Consider the following 12273-nt stretch of genomic DNA (forward strand, 5'->3'; position numbering starts at 1 on the left):
TAATGTATTAATCGTTAATAAAAGATATAGCTTATGTTAATAGTTGTAGTGTGTAAACAGCTCTGAGGGTAGTTTTAACAAGAACTATTAGACATTTATGATGAAATCAAGCAAATCAATCAAAAAATCACAAAACAAAGTTAATAAAAGATCAATTATCAATATGAAGGCTAACAATTATATGGCTATTATTAATATTGTTATAAATCAAATGAAAATTTTAAGCCATTAAGTTTAAGCTAAACTTTTGAAACTAAATGTTTTGATCTGAAAATTTTCTATGAATGACCCCGTGTATTCTTCTTCTTAAGTTAATCAATTAATATGCAACTGCAGTAGTTCGGACCGTGACGCAAACGGTGCAATGTTAATCGCCATACATTAACAACTGATCACTTTAACAATTAATTTACAATTACCTGTTCATTAGGGTCCCTGTCGGTGTCCAGGGACTTCCACAGCTTGCCACCCTTCAAAATGCCACCCCTTCTCTGCCGCATCGGGGAACTTTCCGACGAAATCCGACCTTCGTTTTCAGCGGTGTCGCTCTCCTCGCCTGCGGGTACCAATGAAAAATGACTGAAAGTTTTCCAAAGCTATATATTCCGTGCATACATTTTCATTTAATTAATTGCCTAAACGTGGTATTTTTCTTGAACTCCTGTTGGGATTAGCAATATTTACGGGCGGCTCTTGTTGAATATGTTTTAAGATTCAGAAAAATGTAATAAATTTTGCACCTACTGGGCGTGTAGTCACGATAGGAGCAATAGAAACAAAAATGTATTCTCGGTTTTCGGTATTTTAAATTTTAAACAGACAAGAAACAGATAAGATTTAGCATTTTAAAAAGATAAGCTTGCATTTAAGGACAGCTCTAAAAGACGAAATAACTACCGGCTAAAATATCCTATCGCAGAATATTAATTAATACACCAATGTCGAGCAGATTGCTTTTCGATCAAAAACAACAAACTTGGCTGCTCCGTATAAATTAACGGGACCAATAAATCGTTGCTGAGTCATGTTTGTCTGGACTATGTTTTGTGTTTTAGCGTAAACGTTTGTAGCTTTAGTTTCATACAAGAATTCTTTTGAATGAGACGAAAAATATTTTCTAGCCAATCGGAGCCTAGAAGTCTAGCCGAGGATTACGTGAATTCGAAAAATATTCGGGCCACCAACATTTTTCTTTGTAAAACGTTACAGTCTCGCAGCTTTTACATTGTGTATTTGAATTAGGTTTTCGTATTCACAATAGGCCATGAAAAATACATTGCTATATTTTAAAGTTAAGTTATTTTAAAGCTTTCTATTAAGATTTTAAAGCTTTGTTATTCTCTTCGCATACTTAAAGTAGGTAACGGGAAATAAATTTAAACACCCACATAATATCTTAAATATTTTACTGTAAACAAATTAGAAATAGCGTATATAGATTACATAAACATGTATGTATTACATTAAGTCAATTAGGTTAATTTTGATTTACATTCAAACATTTAAAAAATGAAAATTTGTTTTCTGCGACTTATGTGCCACTGGCCGACGTAAGTGACTACAAATCACAAAAATACCTTAGAACTTATATCTCAAGGTAGGTGGCGGCATATACGTTGTAGATGTCTATGGGCTTCGGTAACCACTTAACGCAAGGTGGGCCTTGAGCACGTCCACCCACCTAAGCAATAAAAAACATAAAAAATAAAAATATCGAAAAATAAATAATCTCGAACAAGTCACACACGACTATGGGCTCTAAGCCAAAATTTCCTATATTAGGAGCTCGAGGTCGTTATGCGTACTTATGTACATTTGTAGATATTAAGCACCCAGACACAGAGCAAACAAACATTTGTCACAGGAGCGTTTGCTCGAAATCAGAACCGGACCCGAATCCTAGCGGTCAGTAGCGTTAACTACTACGCTAATACCTTTTTTTTTCCAACCTATGCTGATAGCCTTGAGAGGCATCAGCATAGGTTGTACATCAGCTTCGCCCTAACGTGTAGGTGAGCTCACGGGGCTCAAACCGGAGTGTTGCTAACACTGGCCATAGCAAGAGCAGTGCTTCGCAGAATCGACCACCGGATCGGAAATGCGACCCACTGAGAAGATCCGGCGGGAAACTCAGTGGGCTGTGTCTGTGTGTCAATTCGCTCGTCAAGCCCTTCGTCGCAAGCGACGGGTTCGACGAGGACGGTGACCGGAACGCTATTACCGATGATATATTTAAAGCATTCGATCGATATACTCTGAGTAATTACAGAACGTGAACTGTTTGAAGCACTGTACTATTACAGTCACACCAGTGAACACTAATAAATATGAAAATTGAACAGCATTAATTACTTAGTACTCCCATATCGTGCGATGAATATATGAACGATTTTTGTGGAACTATATCATCATTACTGTGAAATCAGTCCAAGAAAACTGTAAGTATGGTCACACAAAAAAATATATTTCGCTTACAAAATACGTACAGTTTATGTTGAACGGTATCAAAAACATAATAAATGTAAATAGAAAATAGTTTGCTTAAATCCTTATAGAAATTTTACTGAAACATCCGGTTCAATTTGATCGGATGGAAAACGCAAAACGCCGCCGGGAAAGCAATTATTTATTGGCGTGAAAGTTCGTTCATAACTAGACAACACGTTTTTATTGCGAAGTTTAAACCGAGGTCTGGTTTTGTTGTTCGAAACCGACAAATTAGATTTATTCAAGCTTGCTGTTTCAATTATATTCTGAACTATCACCACCGAAATATCATCAAAGAAAGGCTTCGACGAAAAAAAAGTATGTCAATTTTATGTGTATTAATTGAATTTATAAAAGACATCAAAATAAAAACTTTGATAAGAAATTAATTTTAACATAATTTAATGAATTCCGTGTTTTTACTATGTAATTTACGCTGTCAATGTTAGGAAATGTAAGTGAAGACATGTAATTGACAGAAAATAACTACCTATTGTAATTAAAATTATATGTACATGCAAATACATAACTTATTAGAAGTCAACGTGTAGGTGTACATTTTTTTTCAGATTTTTTTTCATTGATCTTTGTTTGAGAGCAACACAGTAGGCAGCGACTTGATTGTGCCTCTGGCATTGGTGACGTCTATGAGCGACGATAACCACTCACCATCAGTATGATATGATATGTCGTCTGCTTACAAAACGTGGCCGTAAATCACATTCAACTATTTCCAATTAATCCCGTCGCATTTTGCTAAAAGCTTGCACATTTGGTAGTCACAGATTACAGAGAATCTATTAGCGCGCATTTGCTACGAATGTACATGCGTGCATAATATGTACAATATACTCAGCGGCGATAGAGTTAATGTTATATTATCATCGTTTTCTTCATTGATCAATATACAGTTATTTTATTACGTACCCAATTTTTAATAAAATTATTTTAGTTAAGCTAGATACGTACCTATATTAATACGTCACCCTATTTATGGTTATAGTAAAACTAACGAATCCCACCATAACCTAATTTTTTTATTATTGTTTATTAGGGTAGCTTTATTTATTGCACTAGGTTAGTGAATGAGCTCACGGCAAATTTAGCGTTAATTGGCTATCGGAATATTCTCAAATCACAATGTGAAATTGATTTTCACTATTTTCCAGCGTATAGGTAGTTAAAAATTAAAAAGTGCATTTTTCATAATCATCTCAACTAAGCAATTAGGTACACACATAATTTTGAGTGTGAACAATGTTTTTTCGTAACTTGAAGTAAATATTTTTTTTATTGCTTAGATGGGTGGACGAGCTCACAGCCCACCTGGTGTTAAGTGGTTAGTGGAGCCCATAAACATCCACAACGTAAATGCGCCACCCACCCTGAGATATAATTTCTAAGGTCTCAAGTATAGTTACAGTTATAGCTACGGTTATAGTGATTGACATGTATGTGAATTGTAACAATAGTCTCCAGGTAAAACTGTGGCTTATGAGCAAACTGACTTTTTTCCTATTGGTTTACCAAAAATAAAACCGAAAGTTTAAGTCACTGCCCACCATTTAAGACTCTTTTGTAACCCATGATAGTAGTTTGAAAGATGTATCAGGAAATTCCTTCGAAGGAACTTATTCAATGGAATATTGCGCCAAAAAGGATTAATTTGAAAATTTTAATGATAATTTTTGGATGGCAGCTATGTAATTCATTAAATTATACAATTAATTTATAGCTTGGTACACATCGTAAGTACATCGTTACAACTTACTAATTGTAACTTTCTCGGTCTCCAAATATGGTGAATTGAGTTTAGTTCAATTTAATCTCTTCAGGATCCAAGTTTGCGCGTTCACTGCAAAGAATAAACCTTTTATCACGGCGCCGTAATTCCAATAAGTATCCCTGCCAGTTTCCGATATTATTGAGCTTTTTCGGGTCGAAGTTTCGAGGTAGGTCAACCCGGAATGGTCGCAACGTTGTTGGAGTCCTCAACAAAGCCATGAAATAGTTTAAGCTTGGAGAAAGACTTATGCCTGACATAACCGTGTTTGAGTTCACTTTAAATACTGTTCCCATTTAGGCCAGGACTCGTAAACACCAGTTAATTCCATTTTATTCCATACAGATGCAGTCCTTGTCGATATCCGCGTCCTCATTAATGGAGGGTCTTCGTTTCTCTCTGTGTTTCGTCCCGTATTTTCCATGAGAAGTGCAATGTGAAACTGTTTGAAATGGTGTCGTCGTCGCTTTTTTACCATCGCACCATCCACCATCAAAGCAGAGTTCATCCATTAATATTCATCCATTAAAGATTGTAGGTAATCCTACAATATTTTTTTCTACGCATCATCCGGTTCTTAAATGAGCATCTCTCTATGGTGTTTCCATTACGCTAGGACATGTTCTTTATCAAATGTGGTTTAGGGAGAGTTTTCGGCGGTACAGAGCAGCTAGGCTGTACTCGTGGTATTGCTGATGTCTATAAGCCGCAGTGAAAACTTACCATGAAGTGGGCCTATGTTTACAAAGACATGCTAGAACGAAATAGTCGTGAACGAAGTAGTCGTAGAAGTCATCGTGGGCTAAAGGATAAGATGCCCAGTTCTATTGTATCAAGCGATGCGACTGTGCCGGGGCTCAAATCCTGATTGATCCTGGGTACCAATTTTACTAATAAATTACGTACTTAACAAATGTTTACGATTGACGTCCACGGTGAAAAAATAATTTACCCTGCTTATTTTTGACGTGAAGCAGTAATGCGTTTCGGTTTGAAAACAGTTGTACTGTAAATACTGAGACTTTAGAACTTGCGTTTGCGTTTTAGATGTCTATTAGCTATGGTAGCCGCTTAACACCAGGTGATCTGTGAGCTCGTCTACCCAATTAAGCAAAAAAAAAAGAACGGTTCTTATTAATCTTAAATAAAACTTTTAGCAGGTAAACGAAATGAATTAGGCTTAAACGAGCTCAAAGCTTTGTAAAACACAGTTCAAAGATTAGCTACAAACAATGATTAAAGGAACGCCGTAAAATTATTTTCTTCTCAAATAGGCCTCTATGAAATACTTCACATCCAGTATCTAATTCGGAGAAACTGAATAGCTTCGTACATTTTTTAGATTAAAGTAATTAATTCCTTCAACATTAAACTAAAGGAAAATTCTGAAGGCGGCAACTTCTATTCTTTAAATATAATACTTATTTTTCCTTTTAGAAATTAGACAGGAAATTTATATTACAACTCGTGAGGAAATTCGAGAAAATCATATAATCTTGAAAATGAAAATGTTATTAAATTATTAATATTCATATCTAGAGCCAGTGAGCTTGATTTCATATTTCTCTTATTGCTGTAGTCATTACATTGTGAATTTATGTAATTATTTACTATGCTACTAATAATAATAAGTCGAAATAGCTTGAAGCGAGAAAAGATACGATCATGTAAGAAAAATTATTATGATCCTGCGATCAAACCTCCGGATGGTGATAAAATCGCATATCGTAGTCGAGAATTATACAAAACCACGCCAATGATAAGCGTCTACTAGATTTCGTTTGCTACTCTGATGGCCAGAGTGAGATATTTTTGAATTATTATTTGAAATACAAGATAATATATGTATATACATTTTACGCTATTAAGCAATTGTAACAGAAGTGTGCCAGCAAACGACGCAAAAAGCATAAATATGTTTAATTTAAAAACCGAATTTAACAATTTTCTTCGGATTTGTTTACATTTTAACGCAAGTGTAACAGATAATGAGATATAGTTTGTAATATGTACATGATTTTGTATATATAAACAATAGTGTTGACCTTTGTACGTACACAAAAAATGCTTTAGTCACCGACCGATCTTTCATTGCTCGGCGAAATCAGAAATAATATTGGAAAAAGTGATACTCTCATTAAACAATTAGCTAGTAACACTATTTTAAAATCGGCACATTAGTAAAATACTGTGGGTAAAATCGAATAGAATCGATTTCGAATTGAAAGACGATTGTATTTTTTTATCAACGTAAATGTCCAGATGACATCATGGTTTGTGAATGCCGCTACTCATCTCGTGATACAAGATCAAAGTTCTATCTATCATTTGGAATTAGAACGCACGGTTGCTACGTAGCATAAAGAACACGGGAAATTAATTTAACATGAAACAGTAACTCAACTCAGTCGTGTTATTGACATGTGATGTCGGCTTGATCAGATAAGGAGACTTGTGTGCAGTAAGTAACGCAGTCGGCATTTTTTTTGGAACGAAGTTCCTTATCGCGCGTTGTGAAAGGGGGCTAGACGGAAAAAATTCTTACGAAAAGTTGTCACGACACTTTTTGCTATAAATTCTTACGAAAAGTTGTCACGACACTTTTGGAACGAAGTTCCTTATCGCGCGTTGTGAAAGGGGGCTAGACGGAAAAAATTTTTACGAAAAGTTGTCACGACACTTTTTGCTATAAATTCTTACGAAAAGTTGTCACGACACTTTTTGCTATAGTAAGCTATTGTAAGCTGTGCGGCGTCGCATGTTTCTCTGTCTGTCTGTCTGTCTCTCTCTCTCTTTCTTTCTTCATACCTCGAATAGAACTTTAAATTAATATTTTTATAATTGGGAACTTCGTTCCTATCCGGTGTCCCACGACACCACACATCTTTTTTCTTTAAATTTTAAGATTTGCTTTCTTTTAATTTTACACAAGTCTGATAAAAAGCGCGTGATTATTTCACTTCGACTCTCAATGAAAAATAAATGAAATTATACAGTTGTCTCTTTAAAAAAAATATCCTCGTGGACGGCGATGACATACCACAAGTCTTAGTACACTATAATATTATAGTTATATTCAAGTACCCCATTGTACTTTCAGCGTAATACAAGCTTCAAACTTCGGGCAACTTACTTAACTCTACAAAAAACCCACTAGTTCCATTATGACCTATGCGAATCGGTTCGCTCACGCGACCCGCATCCCCGTCAACTCCCTTCAATCACTTCAGTCTCGTAGCAGGATAGTGATCGACAGGCCGTAATTTGTGAGGAATGTTGATATTCACGACGATTGGGGTGTCGAATCTATCAGGAAAGATCTGAAGCCAGCGTCGGAACGCTACTTCGATACTGAAATACTGCATGACAACCCTCTTATCGTGGCCACCGCTAATTACCTCTTTGATTCGGCTCATGCTGGGGCCAGTTATCGTCGACGCTCTTAATCCTTGTGAATCGACCCAATCCATTCACACTATTGTTAGATGCTTCTAGCTCTAACGTTGAGATCAGATATTACAAGTCGCTTTATTCAAAAATAATTCGACATGATTCCGGCCCAGAATATCAACGATTCCGATTCTTACTCCCCCGGGTTTCTCGCCGGACCTTCTCAGTGGGTTGCTATTCCGATGCGGTAGGAGATGCATTAGCGAAGCAGCTGTCGTCAAACAGTCTGGTCTTCTTCGGAGGCGCTCGGACAGCTGTTTGCAAACCTCACCCGTCTTGGCTTAGCCCGTCCTTACCAAGAGGCCTTCAGGCCACCATGTCTCCTTTCACAAAATAAAATCCTATCACCAACGCAACATTTTCTATTAACAGTATTTGAAAGGCTCTCATCAAAATTAATTACCAAATTTGATGACATTCAATGGTACTTATCTGAGGTAAATTGTAACGGAATCTTGTTAACACATCGTTTCCAATCACAGGCCGGAAATTCTGCATTCAGCTTAATCAAGCCGTGTTAACCCGTGAATGTCTGGCCATTATTGCAGTCAGATTGCTTTATGTCTGACAGATATGGAATTTGCACGAGTAATACGTAGAATTGGGGTTTGTTGTTCATATTAATTAATTAGGGAGTTACGCATTTAGTAAATAAACTTTATAACAAGTACAGGGCTAAGACAAAGTAATTAAAACGAGATAGACTATTAGTTATTCAGGCTGAAAAAATTAAAATAACAAAACGAAGTCATTATTCGAATAAGGCTCGAAAATATAATAGTACCCAGTTTTGGAGAGCTGCTTGTCTGCAAACTCAGCCTAGTTGATGTCTATGAGCGACAATGACCATTCACTATCAGCAACACTATATATTCACTTACCGCCTGCCTATCGAACTCATATCTCTGTTTCAAAGTTTCCAACAGCCGAAGTTCATTAAGAGAATCACTAATGTGAGGCAAAAGTTTTTAGTTTAACTAGGCTCTCTAAGTTTCCACGTGTAGACGGAACACTTAGAGTGGAGATATAATGAATGAAAATTTCATGTACACACGTTTATTCTAAGAAAAGAAACTAAGAAGAGAAAATAAAAAAATTAAGAAAGAGACTTAAGAAAAAATGATGGATTTTGCGAAAGACGATGGATGCGGAAGGCGGAGGACCGCATTCTGTGGAAGGCATTGGGGAAGACCTATGTCCAGCAGTGGGCAGATAAAGGCTGATGATGATGATGATATGTCTAAGAGAGCAATGAGCAAAGAAATTATGGAGGAGTATGGAAGGAGAAAACATGTTGCGCCGACCTCAGGTGACTGATGGGCAGGAGAATGATGAGATGATGATGATTATGATGACGTTTACTACCACATACATATCAATGGTAAGTGCGAGAGCTCTTGGGAGAAGAATAAGAATTCCTTCATTCCATTCTTTCCGTTATGGAAAATAAAAACACACAACTACATATATATATATGTAAGTGTGTGTGTGTGTGCAACCTAAAGAGCAGCCCCATATTAGAAATGTCAACTTGTGTCTAGTGCCCTAAATAACTACGTACTCTGACCAGACTTAGACCCGCGATAGTAGTTGGATTAAATAACAACTGGAACAATGGCAATATCTATTTTTAATTAGATGGTGGTAGTGTTGGTATATTTAAAGTGTTCTTATAAAAGACAGAAAAGCAATTCAGGGGCCTATATTAGAAAACGACTAGAAAGGGCTACAAGATATATAGATATATTATCAAAGACATTTACAGAATTGTGCGAGGTTTGCTGACATAGGACAACAACGTTAATACTCGTACTTACAATAAATTCGTTGAAATCCTCGTCTTCGTCGGTTACCTATTGAGAATTATCAATTATAATATTTTACTACTAACTGTCTGTCCATATGTACCAAATCTATATTTGTGGCAATCTAGAATCTGTTCGCGTACCTAAGATCCAGTATTTGCTTTATTGTTATCACATTCTTATTTTTGTAGTGCTGTGAATAAAAAAATCAGTCGCGTCTAATTCTATCACAGTTATTATATCATACAAATTTAACATTTTGATAATATGATATTATATTATACACAAATATATAATAGTTGATTTTAAAATAAAATTTTAATATTATTTTGCTTTTTCATTTTTCTTTATGAAAACAAATTGACTAACACAAACCAACCTCTCCTTGGACGAGTTCAATTCATTCGTTTTCTTTATACAAAATACAACATTCACTAACAATGCGCGTAAATTTTGCACATAAATAGTTAGCCAGTGGTTAGAGTAAGAGTTTATTTGAGCCAATAGACTTCACAATATAAATACAACCCTACCCAGTTTGACACACGAGATCGAAGTTTTCTGCATTTGGCTGTCCAAAATTCATAACTGGATAACTTCTTTGTGGCAAAAATAGGCAGGACCGTTGCATGTACTGGTGTGGATTCCTGTGCTTTACAACCAGAAATTTTATTAGAATTACACTTACTTGTAACCGGAGCCGAAACTATTGGATGTGTCGATTCGCCGCACAGTTCCGGAGGACATTCTGGAACAAATAATGTACTTAAGTTAAATGTAACAAACAACTTTAGTGCCTAAATAAAAATGCTGTACATACATTTGTATATTTAATCTATATCTACCTACAGCAAACCAGCCGTGTATTTCTGTTAGGTGGATGAGTATTGATTATACGAAGGTGAGGTAGCGTCGCGTTGTGGTTAATAGGCACCGGCAATTACTATAAATTCCGGATGACTACTAGGGTTGTGGGACATTACGCAGGAGCTGAACCCGAACTTAAGCTTATCCAGCGGTCGATACGCAATCTTTCAACCCTGTCGAGACTGCTCCAAAAAGAAATATTGGCAAACTGGCGATGTTCTATCTTCGGCTATTGCAATTAACGGGCTATGTGGCGTCCGTTACACAGTCCCTAGTATGTTTTTTTTTAAAAAGGTGGACGAGTTCACAGCCCACCTGGTGTTAAGTGGTTACCGGAACCCATAGACATCTACAATGTAAAATGCGCCACCCACCTTGAGATATAAGTTCTAAGGTCTCAAGTATAGGAACAACGTTAGTTATATATAGTAGTAGTATAGTAGTTAGTATAGTTACAACGTCAATGTTTCGAGGAACGTGACCTTTTGTTTCAGGTACGGGGCCGAATCTCCTCAATGCTCCCGCGTCTAATTTTCTTGGCCCCATCGTCAACTCACTAAACCGAATACGCTTGAATCGCAATTTAAGGGAGGTTTTCTTAAAGTAACGAAATCAAGGTGTTGTCTATCGCACAACACTTGTGTTAAATTTTTTTTTGGTAAATTTAATTATTTTTAATGACTATACTATAATAATATTTCGTTAATAAAACGATATTCGATACACTTATCCTTACTGTGCGCAGGGATAAATAAACATGTGCGCTAATAGTAGATGTCATAGTATTTGTGTTCTCTAACATCAGAGTAAGCATGTTTACGGGTCATGGCAATGATAAAAAGGCACTATTTACTCTCAAAGAACGTCATACACCAAAACAAAACAGAAAAGGCATGAAAGAAATCGTGTTTACAAAATTTTTAGCTTCACATGAAAATACATGAAATCACATGAAAATATCTCGCAAATATCAAGGTGTCAACATTCAGACGGAGATACGGTAGACATCGTTTATCGAATTTGAACCAGCCAAATTGAGTTTAACGACAATTTGTTGACGGGTACTCATCGCGGCAAAAATGAGAACTCGCTCCACCGCACGCTGGCGCTCATAATTTTATATTCTACCTCGCAAAAAAATCTTATGATAAAATAATGAATTCAAAATTCACGAACATTTGTTTATTTTTGTATATCCCACTCGTTTTTCTTAATGGAAATTTGTCACGTTTCCGGCACGCGACCGACCTACCGATTAAAAACAACAGTCCAATTAAAATAATGTCAATGAACAAACTCTCTGGAATGATTCTCGGAAAATGGGTTGGTCGTGTATATAGATACAACTAAAATATAAAACAGCTAATTAAATAATGATTTAGCGTAAAAATAAACGAAGAATTTGATTTGAAAGCAATAAAATTCGCTGAACCTCACATCACCATTAACATACGGGAACACTTAAGAGTTTCCCGTTTCCAGTACGTAATAACATTAAAACGTTATTTGCTCGCACTAAAAGTGTAGTTTATTGAGCTTTTGTTTAAGTGCTGGGAGTTGCTCAACGGGGGACGGCTGAAATTATATTAATTCAGCCATTTACAGTGGGACGACATGAAAGCAAAAGTTGATAACTTCGTTCCACTATAGTAGTCTGTGTGTTACCAGCAAAGTGTACAGACCGACAAACACCAATTAGTGGTTTTAACAACAGTACGTCGACGTGAAACGGCCAACAGTTAAATTCTCACGAATTTTCCAATAGGCATAATATATTAATGAGCACTCATTAAAACAGCTTTTGTACTATACGAATTAAGTTTAACGCCGTTTTGCCCAAAGTCCCCAATATTCAAGTGAGATTCATTTGTGATTACGGTG

General features: G+C 36.2%; 1 protein-coding gene across 9 annotated transcripts in view; it reads right to left on the bottom strand.

Moving 5' to 3' along the window:
* Positions 1 to 12273, bottom strand: part of LOC101737214 (uncharacterized) — a 196083-nt gene that overhangs the window by 32325 nt on the left and 151485 nt on the right. For 5 of the 9 annotated variants that reach the window (XM_021350359.3, XM_038013105.2, XM_021350357.3 and 2 more), the window contains exons 3-5: positions 10214 to 10273; positions 9538 to 9573; positions 420 to 556 (exon numbers count right to left, since the gene is read on the bottom strand). In XM_021350359.3, coding sequence (XP_021206034.2) covers positions 420 to 556; positions 9538 to 9573; positions 10214 to 10273 — 233 coding nt within the window. The remainder of the gene's footprint in view (positions 1 to 419; positions 557 to 9537; positions 9574 to 10213; positions 10274 to 12273) is intronic. The other 4 variants (XM_062669551.1, XM_062669546.1, XM_062669544.1 and 1 more) reach the window with 1 other exon arrangement.

Source organism: Bombyx mori, chromosome 1, assembly GCF_030269925.1.
Source record: "Bombyx mori chromosome 1, ASM3026992v2".
Taxonomy (NCBI): domain Eukaryota; kingdom Metazoa; phylum Arthropoda; class Insecta; order Lepidoptera; family Bombycidae; genus Bombyx; species Bombyx mori.